We start from the raw sequence: 17906 nt of genomic DNA on the forward strand, positions 1-17906 counted from the left end.
TCCTTCAAAAATGATCTTTTAAAGTCAAAATGAAAGATCCCAAAAACACAACTTTTATTCGGAAATGCTTTTATTTTCTGAAAAGGGGTCTAAAGTTATACTTGTGCTGTTCCTTTTCAAATTTGACCATTCTTACATCTTAAGTAAAAAAAATATCTTACAGCTCAAATGTTGGTCATATTTTATTTAATATTGCCAAAAAAAATGCTTTTTTTCAGTCAAAGACTGAGGTGCCTAATCTCAGATGAACTATAGGCCTACGCTTAATCCGTTTGAAAAAGAAACAAAAAACAGTCCTAAATGAAAGAAAACAAGTCAACAAAAAGGTTTAATTCAATATTTGGTGATAATATTAAATAAAAAAATGATTTATCTTCAGTAGCCGGGTCATTTTAACCCGGGAACACCACAAGTGTTATATGGTTTTGAACACAAGGGTTAAGATGAACAAGTCCTGCGTCACTGAGCGCGCCATAATAATTAAAAAATAGAGCAGTTAACTGACTGTTAACTGGGTTAACAAGATTGGCGCGCATTTTAATTTAACAGTTGATTTTAAACGCATTCATAAATGTAGGCATACAATGATCACTACAAAGCATCAGTAGAAGCAACGACTGCACAACACACAAACGTGTAGCATAGTCTTCTTTATCCTTTGCATCACACATTTTCATTTTGTCTAAGCAACTAAAGTGTGATGTTTTAAGTATTGGTTAAACAGTACATGGCTTTAGAGTAGGGAATGACAAATGAAAAAAATATACAATATATTGTATAAGTTTGTGTTTAGCACATTTTAGAAATCATCACTGATGGTGATGATGGCAAAATGTGCTGTTTTGAGATGTAGGCCTAATGTCAGGTGAAGTTGACGTGTTGTCCCATGCCAGGTGCCCTTTATTTATTCATAAATGTCCAAAATGACATCAGTTTGCTTAAAAACATTTAGGCCTTGTTTTATTACAAACAAGTTTTATTACATTGCGTCTTTTTCTAGTCAACACATTTTACATTCTTAACAGTTACATAAACATCCTGGGGAGTAGAATTGTCTTAGATGTGATGGTGTGGTTACCTTTCCAATAAATAAACAAGACCTTCAAGCACATATTCACAGTATTTTAATTTAGAGTGACTTCATTTACAGTATTTAAAAGTTTTGCATTTGACTATGTGCACTACGCTGTTCCACCAAGAAAAACAAACCAACATATACTGTAAATATATAATTAAAACGTCAGTAGACACCTTTACTGTGTAATGTTGCACATAAGGCTGTTTTAAGTTGTATTCAAGATCGTTTGAATTCATTACACTGCCTAATTAAACTCCTGTAAGGTATAATAGCAAATCTGTAGGTGCATGTTAAAATATAATTGATATAAAATATATATAATCAAGTAACATGCATGCAGACGAGCCACAGTAAAGACCTACGCAAAGATTTTACCCCTGGGTTTATTTTTGCATGGTCCTATGAGAAATGCAATGCTATGAAATACGCACACACGCTCTACAAACACACATCCATATGCAAAAACATACATACCATGTTATAATTAAATAAATATGATACATTTCAAGTGTGATTGTTTTAACAGACTTCTTTCTTAATTGCCGTATAGCTGGATATTGTGGAGATAAATAAAATTAAAGGGCTGCTAAGCAATGCCTCATTTCTGTTTAGTTGCCTTTTTTACTAAAATTTATACAGACATGAATGCAAGACGTTTTGTGCTGCTACCTTAAGCCAGAGCTGTTTTTGTTTTGTTCATGTCTTTTTGGCTAGACACAAATGGACATTCTCAGATTTAATTCCTTAACATTCTGGGTCGAGCAGAGGAGGTTGGCTGCTGCAAAATACGTGCCGCTTTGCTGAATGCCGTTCACTTTTTCACACCATTGCATTATAGCTCAAGCAGGAACTGCCTTCTTTGATGCGTTGTGTCTTTAATATGTATTGTGTTGTATTGTTTGGTTAACTTGTCTGTGATTTATTCTTTGTAGGCGTCTTGGAGAGGTGCTATAAGAATTCAAATTCAAAAAGTGAAAAAGTAAAAGTGGAAAAAATGACAACTTAAAACAAAATCAAACCTGTTAAACAAAAGCTAACGACAGGCTTTCTAGATGTACAGTACGTAACATAAGCCCGTACAAAATCTGATGGGCTTTACAAGTAACTTTTCATCAGCCTGAAAAGGCCTAAATTAAAAACTTAAGTCTGTTGCAACAGACAGACCTACACAATTTACATGCAATATCTTTCCATTTGACTTCAGGGAAAAGTGACAGATGTAACTGCAGTTCACATAAGCCAATGTTTGATGTGTATCAAAAGTCAGAATGATGGTTGTATAAACCGTAAGTCCAACATAGTATGACACTCCAGCACATACTGTAGCCGGAGCGTGATCAGCAGTAAACCGACCAGTAAATAATGTTGAAAATTATATAGGCTCCTGGGAAGATCATACGGGAGTACTTATCAATGGCGTGCGTGTTCTGTATAATGCGTAAGCCGCGAATGCCCTTCTTCTTGGTGGTGCTGGACTCATTGCTAACTGACAAGTGAACCACCATATGTTCCCGTTTCTCTGGCACCACCTCCTCTGGAACCATGGGAGCTTCTGTGTAGCCAGCCAAGCTGTTGGTGTCAGCTTCGCTGTAGGTCCCATCCAACATCATAGACCTGGTGTGGGACATACCGCAGGTGCAGGGCAATGACTGGAACAGGTTGGACACCCAGGGAGACAAGCAAAATGAAATTAACATGTTGGCATTAGTGGAGCGATGGCTTTAATTACACAAAGGAACGATTTGGTTAAATAGTTTTATAGGGTAATTTGTAACATTTTGGGATTACAAAATCAGTTGAGCCAATAAACTGATACTAAGAAAGCAACGTGGCACTTAAAACACAAATGTAATGCAAATGAGATTAGTGAAACTAAATCAACATTTAATGGCCCGGTTTCACAGACACGGTTTAGCTTAAGCCAGAGCCTACAAAAAAATGTAAAATAAAGTAACCTGCACTTTATGTCTCAAACAGAGATGGCGATAGAGAGTCAAAAGTTATGAACTACAGCTTTAACAGACAAAAGCCAACTTTGATTTCAATGGGAGTTAAAATAGCTTGCAATGTTTCTCATTTGTAGGCCATAATAAGTGATTGGATAAGTGATAAATGTACATCATTTCCACCTATTGCTATTTTTACCTGTTCTCTAGCACGTTCTCTCAGCTTCCGCTCTCTCCTCTCCTGGACTGTGGTCAGATAGTTGACCGCCGCATACTCCAAGACAGATAGGAACACAAATACAAAACTGACCCAGAGGTAAATATCCACAGCTTTGATGTAGGAAACTCTGGGCATAGAGGCGTTCACCCCAGTGATGATGGTAGACATGGTGAGCACCGTGGTGATACCTGGATAAAATCATCACATCGTGTTAAGATCTGGAGGAGCGTCACATGATGCTAGCGGCGAAAATGGTCATTTCGCGATAATCTTACCCAGTGAAACTCTGGCTGGAACGGCCCTGCGATCAATCCAGAAGGACACCCAGGATAGCATAACCATCAGCGTAGCGGGGAAATAAGTTTGCAGCAGGAAGAAGAAGATGTGGCGGCGAAGCGTAAAGTTTATATACAGGCGGTTATACCATCCTAGAGAGAGAGAGAGAATGCAGACGACGAACATCAAATGTTAACCTTGCGAGTTTCTGAAGTGGCCACAACAAAGTTTGTCTTTTCAAAACATATTACGCTTTATGAGGTTTATAATTATATTTAGTTGGCTCGTGTGATTTCGAACTACAGGTAAGAGGAGTTATATTTGATGATAGTGAGCATCGCATTCATTTTGCATTGCATTATGGGAAAAAGTGAATGTTTCAGTGAACTAGAAAGATTTTGCAATTTAGACGATACCTGTGCTGCTATAAAACGCCAGTCGAGAGGTAGTATGAAACTTCTGTATAAGAAACTGGGAGAGGGAGATTTTCTCATCTATGCTCAAAGACTCATCTCCACTTTTCCAGTAGAGCATCAGATCCTCATCCGTGTAGGCGTCTGGAAAACAAGGATCCATGTTAGGAAAAGCCCTGGTAGGGTGGAATGAGTATTTGCGGTGCTAAAAAGAACACAAACTTTAACTCACAGCTCTCCAGTTCGAGAGAGCAGGTCTGGGAATCCAGCGGGAAACGGCTGAAGTCCATGTTGCAGGCTGCTGTAACGGTGACCCTGGGATGGGCAGATTGACAAATTTTGGATTGTAGGCGAGTGACAGGTTTCTGTTCAATTAAATACAGTGATATTGACATCTAAAGCCAGACTATTGAATTTTTTGACAGAGGCACAATTTGTATTCACTTTTACACTATGGACATTTCATAAGCAATTTGTTGAAAAATGTTCTCAGCTGCATGCACTGTTTGATTATTTACAAAAATGCAGTCTAAAATGGCATACTATCACCATTTATTGAACCAACACAAAGACCGTCTCATTTTTCTCTGCCCTGTTCTCTGTAGTTGTGTCCATCATTTGTCGGACAGTGGAAATAATCCGGGCCGGTCTAGTCAATAATGATAGTTTCCCTGGAGCTAGAACACAATCTGAAATTTGACTTTGAACTCAGAGCGATTGTAGCCTGCCTGCAGGTAGCTTGGCCTAATTTTTAACTTGCATCACAAAAGACATGGCACAAACATCACAGGCCAGCAGCATCGTTCTAATTTTAACACCCCAGCAGTAAATGCCTAAGCCCATTGACATGCTTTTGTTTCCCAACCACATTTCTGTAAAGTTCAGTAGCTTGGAGGTAAAGCATGTCAATAAAAGCATATACATAATATCTTTATCTCTATAGCTCTTATGTAAATATACATAAATATAACAGATATAATAACTCACTTATAAGTCAGAATTGGTAATCTGCTTTGTTACCTCAGGCTGTATAGAACGTGCCCATCAGGAAACACTCTCAGCATGATATTTTCTGTGGTTGTGTCATGAATAAAAGATCTCTTGGAGTGGACGAAGAACACATCGGGAACCCAGATCTTCTTTACCAGACGCCCGTCAAAAGTCATGCTTTTATTTGTGGAGCTGGCGAAGGACAGGCGCTCATCCTTCCAATAGTGTCTCAGGTATAATGTCATAGTGAAGTCCTACAAAGTTAAAGAGGTACAGTACAGTTTTAAAGCAAAACTCATTCTCATTCATTTCAATGATAATTTACTGCACTAGTTGAATAATTTGCTATTTCTTTTTTTTTAATATATATATAATGCCAGTAAATCTGTAACACCTCATGAAAACATGTATGGGATTTTCACCCCAAAATAAAAATGTATATATACAGTATATGAATATAAATACAGTATATTGCCTAAAGCAAATACAATATTTTGGGACCGCTCACATTTTTTTAATGATAATTAGGAACATTTACCCCCAAATTCTCATTAGCGTAATGCACCTGGACATTTCACCTTTTTTGTAATTCCAATTATTCTTGATGCTCATTGTCATTATATTCTCATTACTGTAATACAGTACCAATGCTACCATAAATTGTAAACACTTCATTAAAATGATTATAGCTTTTTTGCATTACAGTAATGAGAACTGGGGGGTTGCTTCATTGTCGTGACAATAATGTTACAATGAAAAAAAGGGAATGTTCCTGGAAACCTTTATTTTCTTTTAGCAAAAAATATATACAGTTTTTGGCAGATGATGTGAAATTCACCTTTTCAAACAGGCTATGTCTCACACAAATGTCGTATATGTCTCGTTCTTTGAAGTTTGTTTTAAATGGAATGTCTGAGTGTGCATCACTCATTCTTCTATATCATATGACAGCCGTGCCTCTCTAAATCGCTAAAGCAGATCATCCCTTCTGTTTTATCTTTCAGTTAAGTAACCTTAAACATTTGTAGCGGTCAGTAATTATATATGGTCAACAACAGAGCCCCAGTTTCTGTTACATCACACAAAGACTTTAGAAGGAAACACAAAACATAAGAAGGGATTGACAGCACGGGTGTCATATACTGAAGAAGATACATGATCAAAGTTTCTGCCATCAGAGGCTCAGCATGTCTTTTTTAGGAATACCCTTGTGATACACAGTAACTGCAATACAGCCAGTAAGACGTGCAAAAAAAAACAAATATGAAAGGGAATCTCACAAAACCTGTATATTTACTACATGGACACAATAAAACAGAAAACAGAAATTTTATTTTGCTTTTAATATATAGTCTTCTGTTTGCAACTTATTTTCTATAATAAGCACCACATTTCCTTCAACTAAATACAAAAAAACATAGCTTTTTCTCAATTTAAAAATGTTTGTCTTCTGATTTTACGGTGAAATGTCTGGTAGTGGGGTTTTTTTTGTGCAATTCACCCATTATTTCATGAATTTGATGCAAAAAATATTCTTTACTGTGTATCAATATATTGAATAATTTAGATTTTAAGTGCATGATATACAAAACAGTACATGAACATAAATGGTTTAGGATGACCCACCATGTCAACTTCCGAAATACTGTCCAAACTTTCCACTTGCACATCAACTCCAACTGGAATAGCAGGACCTGAAAAACAATTTATACAACATAACTTTGTTCATGAATCACGTTATAAATTGCTCTTTTTGTCTTTCTTGTTGCCTTTTGACCCCATTTGCATGTCATGCATTAATTTTTCATAACATTCTTTGTTCGTTGGAGTCAAACAGCTTCATAGCGATCATAATTAGCACCATGTTCACCAAAACCTCTGTGAGCATCATTACATCAATACGTCCTCACATGTAAATCTCAATCAGTTTTCTTTCTTTCTTCAGATCTTTTCACAAAAGGCTTAGCAGCAGCTTTGACGTCTGACGGATCATAAGGAAAGCTTGTTCTCTGTGAAAAGTCCTTTCTCAGAGCGTTCAAGCAGAACTGCAGCTTTGATACACGAGGCTACACTTGTAAAGTCTTTCGTGGCAAACATAAACCCTTGCTCTTCATCAGGATTAGTGTAATAGCCGTATCTGTCGCTCAGAAGGAAAAGGCATTTAGGTAAATGTGTAGGGGCGGCCTGTACATATGGACGGTCGTGATCCGGAGACAGCGGACAGATTTGAAACCAGATTTCCAGCGCGCTCCGCCGCCACCGCACTTCTAGTAATCCCACGAGATTACTGGAGATGCTAAATGGTGGATTATATTTTGATGCTTAAAATGATACTGACACCGACTGAAACTTGCTATTATGTGTCACTTAACGACATGTCGCTCATCGAAAAAGACTCAATCACGAAAAGCGCAAACATTGCTTAAAGCCACAATATGGAATAATTTTGATATGAAATATCCAAAAATGTGTGATATATTTCATGCAATTGTGTACTTAAATAATCCCAAATGTTCCCAAGAATGTGCAAATCCAGAGAAATTCCTATTTAAAATAATGGCCCGTCCCTTGTATTTGTCACATATCAGTGACTGTTTTCTACATTAAATCATCCTAAACAATGTAAAGATCATTTTGTGAAAATATAATCATGATATCTTTAATATTGACTGAGTAAGGCCATGTTAAAGCTTGAAATCATAGTGAAATTAATGCTTGAAATCAAAATTTGATGCTCATTTTCTCAATTAGATTTTGAAACTTTAGACTGGATTTTACAGACTGCGTCACATATACCAATCTGAAACTATTTTTTGAGGTTACAAATTTATATGAATTCTCATTTGTAAGATATTGTACAATCTGCTTGTTTAGGATGTTTAGGTATAGGGGTGGGACTTCATGCTATTTTTCTTTTTAATAGTCATACGTTTTGACCGATGTGAATTCATGCAAAATCACCACCTTGTAAAAATAGTTAAATTATCCTGTGAAATCAGGTTGGCCAAACCCAAAGCCATTCAATAGTAATGCACCAAATTCTTTAAAATTCTGATTGGATGAGCGACAATCCTCTGTAAAATGACTACGATCTGAAATGAATATGCAAATTGTATATACATTTGTATTAAAACAGCAAGATGCAAATTTGCTGATGTTATAAACCATACACTTTATTACTTAGTGGAAAAGCTTCTCATTGTTATTTACTAATAATAAATGTTTATCGTTTTTTGAACATTGGTATCTGTCTTTTTGGAGGTTGTAGGGACTTCATGCCACCCTTTTTACTTTCAAAAGCAATTTATCAGTTGTGTTTTTTCTCTTGAGGTTGCTGACGTAACTCATAGCCCATTGCCGGGTGATGTATGCTCACTAGGTGGTCTTTAAACCAGCTGTCTACAGTGCAGCCCGGGATATACGCATGTGCTAATCCACAAATTTGGTTGACCGGCAGGTCAGCGCAAACCACTGCCAGATTAATCTTGTCACTAGTGCCAAAACGCCGCAGTCTATAACAGATCGAGCGATCCTCCAGATGGACGAGCCCATCAGCGCGGACCGCTTAAGTCTTTAACGTGCGAAAAAAGAGAAAGCGAGAAAGAGACTTGGGAGCAATGAACTGTAATGTCATTACAGTCTTTCTCAGTTTCACATGTTGTTTGATTTAGATCGGAAGGACTGATCCTTTTAGCTCAATGACAGCGTTTTCACCTTTCATCTGAGGAAGGCCATTTGTGGTGTATGAATCAAACAAACAAACAAAAACAGTGCATAAAAACAGACTTAAAGAAGACATGGTGACATTGAGCCGCCACTGTACAGTATGTGCAGATCTTTCAATCTTTTCTATTCAGATCTGATTACCGACTGTGCCTGATTCAATTGGCTTCTTCCACATTTCTTGGACTATCAATAAACATCAGAGTGAAATGCTGAAAGCACCATTTCACATCATGAGGAGCCATCTGCAAATGCTGAATGAATAAACAGTCATGAAAGTGTAATCCCGCACATCGAGAAACACATACACCGCCCTGTTATGACCCATAAACATGTATGAGTGCTATATGCTCTTCATGTACATCAACAGATACTCCCCTTGTGAAGCATTAGGTATAAACTTAATGCACCATCAGTTAGACTTCTCTGGATTAAATGAGACTACAGTCGTACATTAGCAATTCTGTTTCGCTCCTGAGGTAAATCTCATTTAAGCAGTACACATGGCACCTGAGGTACCTTTTACCTCTTTGCTTAGAAACAAAATACACATGCTGGTGACCAGGTATTCTAGTCTTCTGACCTAAATTAAAGCAAATCCCCAAGAAGCAGTGGGTTACGACATGAAGCGGAGTGCCTAAAACCCCCTTAGCTGTTATAAAATGCACTTGTAACCCACTGCTTTGCTGGGCTTATTGCTTTTATAAAACGGTTATTTCATGCGTAGCAAAGTTTCATAAAATAAAGTGATATTTAGGCTGTCATGCGGTCAGCAGTTATAAATCAGGGTACTTTATATCGACTTAGAACTCGGCTCAACCAATCAGAATCAAGGACCAGAACTGACCGTTTTATAATTTGTATAGGGTAAAAGTTTTATGGGTAAGATAAGCATTGAGCATTGGTTCTAGGCCTTTAATACACTAAATGAAGCAGGAAGAAGGGTCATTTAAACCACCAAATGACAACTATGTTCATAAATGTTATTTTTCCTTTTGTAGTAGTATACATTCTACAAAAATTGCTTGGTTATTTAAAAAAAAAGGACGAACCTAACCGTTGGTCATAAATTTACCTGAGCTGGGTTGTTTCAACCCAAAATTCTGGGTTGTTTTAATCCATTGTTGGGTCGTATATAAACCATTTGCTGGGTTAATTTAATGTCTAGGTTTATCCATTTTTTAGGGTGTACGTGTACCATTTGTGTACAGACACATTTTTAAAATGTTACAATTTGGCTAAGCTATAATTTTCCTTCTAAACAAAAAGTGAAAGTAAATCTTATGTGTTGCGTGAAGGAGGTGAATGTGGGCTAATAAGCCACTAGGCCTAAATTAATTCTAATGTCTCCAATGTTAACTCTAATGTCTCTTTATGTTGTTATTTTAGGCTTAGAGTTGCATAAAATAGGATTTGTATCATATTACTTCATTTTTTTGTGATGATATGTTTAAAGATATTAGTAGATGAGGTCATGTGTTTGGGGCTGTCAAATGATTAATCGTGATTAATCACATCCAGAATCCAGAAAAGTTTGTGTTTACATAATATGTGTCTGTGTACTGTGCATATTAGTTTTGTATTTATAAACACATACACATACATGCAATCATTTAAAAAATATATATAAACATTTATACAATATATATATTTTTAATTATTGGTACAGATATAACGTATATATATACTGTATATATACACACACACACACATGTAAATATTTCCTAAATATGTATACATGTATGTGTATGTGTTTATAAACACAAAATGAATATGCACAGCACATATTATGTAAACACAAACTTTTATTCTGGATGCGATTGATTGCGATTAATCGTTTGACAGCATAAATGTGTTCACAGCATATTATGAGTTTAACCAACACATTTTTTTCTTTTTCGTTAAGTCCTATGGATTCATGAAAATCACTGATTTGTTGTTTTCTGTGAGGATGCCTGTTTAAAGATCTTCAAACTGATAACTACATGAGACAGAATATAGGTTTAGATTTTCTCCAGAAGATGAAAGAAATGGCTGAATGTACATTAAAGGGACGGTTCACTCAAAAATGAAAATTTACTCTTCATCATTTAGTCTTCATTTACTCACCCTCTTGTCATTTCAAACCTGTATGACTTTTTTCTGAAGAACACAAATAAAGATATTTTTAAGAATGTAGGTAACCGAACAATGGTACCCATTCACTTCTATAGACACAAACCACTGCCGTTGTTTGGTTACCAACATTCTTCAAAATATCTTCTTTTGTGTTCTGCTGAAGAAAGAAAGTCATACAGGTTTGAAATCACAAGATAGTGAGTAGTAAATGATGACAACACTTTCATTGTTGGGTGAACTATCCCTTAAAGTTATTTAAACTGTGCACTTCAATCGATTGACATTTTTATTCGGTATGAATATTGCAAAGAAAATGCTATCAGACTCATTAAAATAAGAAAAAAAGAAAAACTGGACATGTTTACCCCAGTTCCTCCACTGGACCACAATATGATCAAAACGTACCCCATCATACTGTGAGATTTTCACTGTCAAACAGATGCAACGATGCTTCTCTCTCAGACAAGGTGGGACTGTGAAAGCAGCTTGGGGGGGAATATGTTTGGGCTATTTTCATTCCCTTTTGCTGTGACCCCCCGCTGTCACATCAGCAATTCCCGAATGTCTGCGGAGTCTGAGCATTCAGACGAAAGCCTTTTTAGACGCTCTACTCACGGCATCAAATGTTGGAGAATGCATTTCTTTGCTTTGTTCTGCATAGGAACACATCAATAAAGAAGTATCGGCAACAATATGGACTCAGACAACTTTCATTTCGCACCACATGAGCAAGCGGTGCATAAACAAAGCGGCGGCGTAAACGTGACAGCAGTGTTTACATAACAGGCCAGAATCTTACGCCGATTGTAATTTATGAGCCAACAGTGTGTAAGAACATGTAAAGGCCTTTAAACTGTGTTCTTTTGTAGGGGAAAATGTGATTTTACTATGCATGTAAACACCTTTGCTGACATTGTTCAATGCGTGCATGTCTACTTTTTATGTGAAAACCTGAAGATTCGAAGGGATAGTTCACACAAAAAGAAAAAATCCTTTCAATATTGACTTTCTTCTGCAGAACGCAAAAAATAGTTTGGAGAACGTTGGTAACCAAACAAAATCGGCCCCCAGTGACTTCCATTGTATGCACACAAATCCACTAAGACATCTTCTTTTGTGTTCCACAAGAGAAAGTCTTATACAGGTTTTGAAAGACATGAGGGTGAATAAATGATGCATTTTTATATGCATTATTCCTTTAAATCTCATATACTGTATACAGTCCCACTGCAGACTAGAAGAAATCTCCGCATTAAAAATCTCATTGTTCCCAAAAGAGCAAACTGTACACACATCCAGCTGTTGCTACAGGAGTTGATTGACTGTTAACTCTCCAAACAGTGATCACAGTGACAGTCATGTGGAACTTGTGTAAAAATCTCAAGCACGGTGTGAAGAGCTCCATCTGACAGGCCCAGAGCTTTAAAAACTGTGCCTGCCATTCATTTGTTCTGAATTAACGAAGACCTGCTTTGCAGAGGAAATGTGTAAAATCAAGGTCAGAGTAAATACGGGTGAATGTATAAACTAAATCAGAGCATAACAACTTTTAAAACATTCTATGGCACACTGCTTCTGTAATGTCAAATAACATTGACAGAAACATTTTTACTGTAATGCAAAAGTGAGTCAGAAATGAAAGTGCTTTTTTACTCACCCTCGAATTGTTCCAAATCTGTATGAATTTCTTTGTTCTGATAAACACAGAGAAAGATATTTGTAAGAATGCTTGTAACCAAACAGTTCTTGGCCACCATTGACTATAGTAGGAAAAATGACAATGCTAGTCAAAAGTGTCCCAAAACTGTTTGCTTTCCTACATTCTTCAAAATATCTTCTTTTGTGTTCAACAGAGAATCTTTCCTACTATGTTGGTCAATGGTGGCCAAGAACTGTTTGGTTACAAGCATTCTTCCAAATAACTTTCTCCGTGTCTATCAGAACAAAGAAATTCATACAGATTTGGAACAACTTGAGGACAGATGAAGACAGAATTAACATTTTTGGGTGATCTGTCCCTTTAAGATTAGTAAATGCATAGTAAATAGGGTATGTAGACATTTAGGAATGTATGTAAAATAATAGCATGGTTATTTCCTGGAATCTATGTGTTTCAGTTTAGATGAATGTTCAGTTTTATTAGTCCAATACCGTTTCCTAATGAGAAGGTTGTTTACCCCTCTAGAGGGAGCCAATGTAGATTGTATGCCTGCTGGTCAAACAAGTGCCCTTGACACTCTCCATACAAAATATGCACAATGTTTGGATCTAAACAATGTAACTAAAAAGGTTGTACCATATAGTAAGTTTAAAAAAATGGTACATACAGCATTTGTTTCTTTGTAAGTTTTAAGCTGTTGTTTTAAATAGTCTCTTGCTCCAAGTGGAGGTGCCTTATTTTTGGCACATCTTCAGTTTGATTTCAGATGCTCATGGAAGATGCTGACACCAGACCTTTCAGGCTACACAAAAATGTGAAAATGCAAAAATGATAATAATCTAACCTGCAAATGCTGGTCTCATAGTGAAGTCATGATCATCCACTTTCAATAACTGTTCTGTTTTCAGTCTCCGTGATTTCGTCACGTCTGGTGGCTTCTTCGCCAAGGAGCTGTGAAAGGATTTCAAAGAATCATAAACATTCTGAGTTCTCAAATCATGAATTTAAATATAAAAGAGCTCTTTTCTGCAAACTATCTGAGGTTAATACATAAACGGTTCAGCTCGTGTCAAAGTTAACGGAGTTTACATAATTTCCATGAAAACCCAGCAACAAAAGTGTAATGAAGGATTAGGATCATGCTTGGCGCTTGTATCAACAAATAGTTAAAGCGGCATTGAACTAGCTGCAGCCTCCTGCTCTGTTTTCAAATTACAGCAGATCTTATCGAAAGTCACTCGGATGACTTCTGAATACTGGATTTGATAAACTGCACTTGGTTCCGGTCTAACACGGACCGTAATGAACATTTTATCAGCTGATACAATGCACACTGACAGATCCAACCAAGAGACCTAAAAAACGCAAGAAAGCGGTCGAGTGGCCTGTCACATTCCCCGTAGCTTCTTGCCATTTGTAATTTCTTTCCTGTTGAGAGTACATCAGACGTAGGGCGGCATGTCATGATTGGCACCCCGTGTACAGTAATACTGCTGGATTTTCTCATGCAAATTTTGCAGGCTAATGATATGTTCATTCTCAAGACTGTTTGTTTTCATTTAATAGTCATGAAACACAGTTGGCTGTACCAGTACCAGCTTTTTGTCATGACAGCTTGGTGCCAGCGTACGGTCCTCGGCAGATGGGCGAAACGTGCTCGTGACACATGGCTGTTTATCTGCGAAAGGAATGCTGGTTCAGGCACGCCAGTGATACGCGTTCGGTTCAGTGGCTGTATCATCTGTCTGGGTCACGTTAATTGCGCACCCGCCTCTGGCCTCATTTTTGGGACTCTGGCTTTGTCATCAGGCTAATAAAGGTGAAACACGAGTCTGTGATGGAACTTGGATGGAGTCACATGATGATAATTGATGGCACCAGTCACCTTTCCTCAGCACCACACAGACATCTTCTTTATATAATTATCATCATACTTACATGTGTGTAAATAATGACAGGTCTATATAGCAGTCACGTCGATGAAATCGGTCAATATTTGGTCATTTTGAGGGATGATTATGAAATGTGTTGTTTAAGCAGTTCACCTTAAAATTCAAAGATTAACCCCACATGGGTCACAATTACATATACATACATATCATAATAAGTAGTGTTTTAAAAAGATCTGCATCTAATATATGTGATACCTAAAAAAGAATAATTCCTGAAAATACATATAAAATAAATATGCAAAAACAAATATGCTACAAAAGGTTCTTCGCAGCAATGCAATAGAAGAACCATTTTTGGTTCCCCAAACATAGTATAAAGAACCCTTTAATTTCCACTACAAATAACGTTTTGTGAAACAGAAAGGTTCTCTGGATGTTAAAGGTTGTTTATGGAAGCATCCAGCCAAAAATGCGCATTTAGACAAAATTTTGTGTTTATCTCCTTTTCTATCATTTCAGTAGCAATGTTCACTTGTAATATTATCTTCATCAGTATGATGACTGACAGACAGTCATCTTCAATATCATTTCCACACTCATCCCATCATTATAAATATCATTATCAACAAACCCATCTTTTACATGATCAGCATCATCATTTTAATGCTCCAAAAACACATTTCACCAATGTCAAGTTTATACACATCATTACAGTTAGCCTGACAACCCAAGAGTGACATGAGATTTGTCTTTAAATGCCACTTACGTGCCATGCTTCTGAGTTTCCACGGGACCCGTCCACCTCCTCTCTCTCGTGTTGTGTTTATTTCGGCATTCCCCAAACGAGTCCAGACAGACCACTAAAACCAGTAAATGTCTCAGATAAGGCATCATGCACAGCAGGTGAAAAATCTACAGGTGTGTCCCGGAGTCCAGTTTAATCCATGAACGCGACGGCTCGGTGGATGCAGCATCCTTTCGTTCACAGCGCAGGAATCGCTGACCCTCTCATCGCTACGGCATGCGCGTTCTGTCGATGGTTTAAAAACCAGCGCTAAGCGTACCACCAGCTCCGCACCGCGTTTTCTGTTTGTCATTGGTTATCAAGCGCACAGCTGTTCGGAAGCGCTCGGACCCGCAGCGTTCAACACATGGCGTGAGCGGTGCGCGTTTCCCACATCTGTCTGTACTGTTGCAGGAAAAGAGGGATTAGGAAGACACAACGACCTCAAAAAGCTCCGCGTGTGCATGCTTTTAAATCTATAATGCAGAAGTGAAATGCATCAATTGCATCCAGTGCTTGTTGGCGTAACAACACTTGCACTGGCAGGAGAAACGGATGCGATGTGCACTAAATAAAACGAACACCTATATCTATGAACAGTTATCACACTTTATTGGTTATGTTTGATGTGTTTTCTTTTGAGTTTTATGAATTGTTTACAAACCGTTCAATGACCTGTGCTTATGAACCAAAATAAACTATTTAAGGCAGCATTATGGACCGGTGGCCTCTAATTCCTACAGGCCCCAAGCAATGAGACCAACCTGATCTCAGGAGAATTTGTAAGAGGTGTTTAATTTGGATGATTTTGGATTATGTAAATGATACAAAAGCATATGATTATTAGAAAAAGCAATATAAAGAATCAGCATCACTGGTGCGAATGACAGATGTGAGACAGGACCCATTAAAGGCAGGGTGGGTGATCCTGTCCAGAAACATTTTTTGTCATGTTGGTTGGAAATCTCTTTACATCCAGATAGCGATCAAGTGGTCAAATAATATTTTTATAGTTATATATCGTCTGTGAAAGGCGTAGGACCAAAAAACGTTCGCCCAATTAAAACGTTCTGGCCGAATGCTGTGACTGGTCATGTGTACATTTTCAGCCAAAGTATTTTGCATACCACTGCGCACCCTGTTCACGCAGACATCATACGTCATCAGAGACGCTCACGTCCGCTGTGTCAATGTAGGGAGAATGGTGGACAATCAACAACAATCAAACTTTCCTGCGGAACCGACAACAAGTACATCTACAAAACGAAAGTCAGTTTTTGAAAAAGCGGTGACGAAAAAACATCTGGATCATGAAAGAGGAAAAACTCGAATAAACATCGGTTCAGCTTTTACACGATGGAGACAGCTCCGGCAGGCAAAGGGTCTGAAAGAAGATACCATGGTTGCTCTCTTTCTTTAGGACAGGTATGTACATGCTTCGAGAAGAATTTAATAGATTTAGTTTGTAATTTGTTACGTGGATTTATGAAATATATTCACTTGTTTGGAGGAGGCGTGGCTTTGGACGGAGAATCGCAAAGAGGGTGGGATTATAATTTCAGTGCTAGCAGGCTAAAATGAGCACCTTTCCAAATCAACCACCCCACCTTTAACATCCACTGCTGGTAACCACAAAAGACAAGGACAAGGCCCCAAGGTCCCATGTTCTTTTGATCCAGCCCTGATTTAGTGATATAATAAGCATTGACAGGAACAACCCAGAGACCCAGAAAGAATCACGCTTTAATAGTAAACCGGGCGGCATGTTGCCAGTGCCCACAGTTTCTTCCCATTTGTAATTTATTCCTGTTGACTGTGGGCTCACATCAGACAGAAGACAGCTTGTAATGTTTGGCACTCTGTATACAGTAAGACTGCTTGAATTTCTTATGCAAATTTGCATGCATTTGCATCACTTAAGAAGAATATCCTCAACGTGACGAATGCAATTTCATGTTTCTCTGACTCATGCATTGCAGACCTGAAGTAAATATGTCAAAATGCAGTGTCCCCCCACATGTCATTCCAAATGCAAGACTTTTTCTTCTGCAGCTCACAAGAGAAGATATTTTGAAGAACGTTGGTAACCCGAACAACATTGGCCCCTATTGACTTTCATTGTATGGATGAAAAATAGGGACATTTTTAAAAAAGAGCTTCTTTTGTGTTTACAGAATAAAGAGTCTTATTCAGGTTTTGAATGACATTAGGGTGAATAAACGATGACACATTTTTCATTTTTGGGTGAACTATCTATCCCTTTAAAGGAATAAAGTATGTGCACAGTAAAATATTTACAATTTGTTTACTAATGGCACATGTCCATAAGTAATGTGATTTTTTTCTCATTCTTTGTAGCTCTTCCATAAACTTGGCCTTTATTATTTAACCGTTTTATATATGAGCATGTAAAACTTGTAAAATGCGATTCAGAATATGCATCATTTCCCTCGAAGCACTATACTGATATCTGCACAGCCTGCAGCAACACTTTCAGTTTCTCCAAGAAATCTCCAAGATTTTACAAACCCTCCAGCTTTATCAGGAGGGTTGGGGGATATCCATCCAGGGTCTTGCCTGAAGGTCTGACTTACCATCACTGGAACAGCAGCAGATGGTATGGCTCATTTTTTTCATGCGTTTGTCCTCCTACTCTATCTCAGCCCCGGCTCTCCTGCCACTGAAACTCAGCTTATCTGGGATTTCACAGCAATTCATAGCTGTCACGCCCCAGCTCCATATCCACTTGATGCCGGCGACTGAGCTGGAGCACAGCCAGTGTGTCTCCAAAGGATCTGTTACGTAA

At 37.7% G+C, this 17906-nt stretch overlaps 1 protein-coding gene across 2 annotated transcripts; it reads right to left on the reverse strand.

Moving 5' to 3' along the window:
• Window positions 1-1000: 1000 nt before the first annotated feature.
• On the reverse strand, window positions 1001-17759 carry gabrr2a (gamma-aminobutyric acid type A receptor subunit rho2a). 2 transcript variants are annotated; one of them, XM_057344863.1, is made up of 10 exons: window positions 17695-17759; window positions 15083-15505; window positions 13269-13375; window positions 6550-6617; window positions 4954-5177; window positions 4166-4248; window positions 3937-4077; window positions 3520-3672; window positions 3224-3432; window positions 1001-2727 (listed from the first exon to the last, which is right to left on the reverse strand). In XM_057344863.1, exons 2-10 carry the CDS (start codon window positions 15208-15210, stop codon window positions 2416-2418), a joined length of 1425 nt encoding a protein of 474 aa, XP_057200846.1. In that variant the 5' UTR covers window positions 15211-15505; window positions 17695-17759; the 3' UTR covers window positions 1001-2415. The 2 variants fall into 2 exon arrangements, with proteins under 2 accessions (XP_057200846.1, XP_057200845.1); XM_057344862.1 differs by having other exon boundaries at window positions 15083-15176; window positions 17695-17743.
• Between the last annotated feature and the right edge of the window lie 147 nt (window positions 17760-17906).

This window comes from Triplophysa rosa, linkage group LG10 (genome assembly GCF_024868665.1).
Source record: "Triplophysa rosa linkage group LG10, Trosa_1v2, whole genome shotgun sequence".
NCBI classification, from domain to species: Eukaryota; Metazoa; Chordata; class Actinopteri; order Cypriniformes; family Nemacheilidae; genus Triplophysa; species Triplophysa rosa.

What these genes read in the sequence shown, in the direction of transcription:
- gabrr2a (XM_057344862.1), bottom strand. Translation starts at nt 17,737, where the DNA reads ATGAAAAAAATGAGCCATACCATCTGCTGCTGTTCCAGTGATG. An exon ending in TATGAGACCAGCATTTGCAG is followed by an intron (nt 6,618 to 13,268) that starts GTTAGATTATTA and finishes ATTGTTTTTCAG; the next exon opens with GTCCTGCTATTCCAGTTGGA. An exon ending in GTATTTCGGAAGTTGACATG is followed by an intron (nt 5,178 to 6,549) that starts GTGGGTCATCCT and finishes TTAACTTTGTAG; the next exon opens with GACTTCACTATGACATTATA.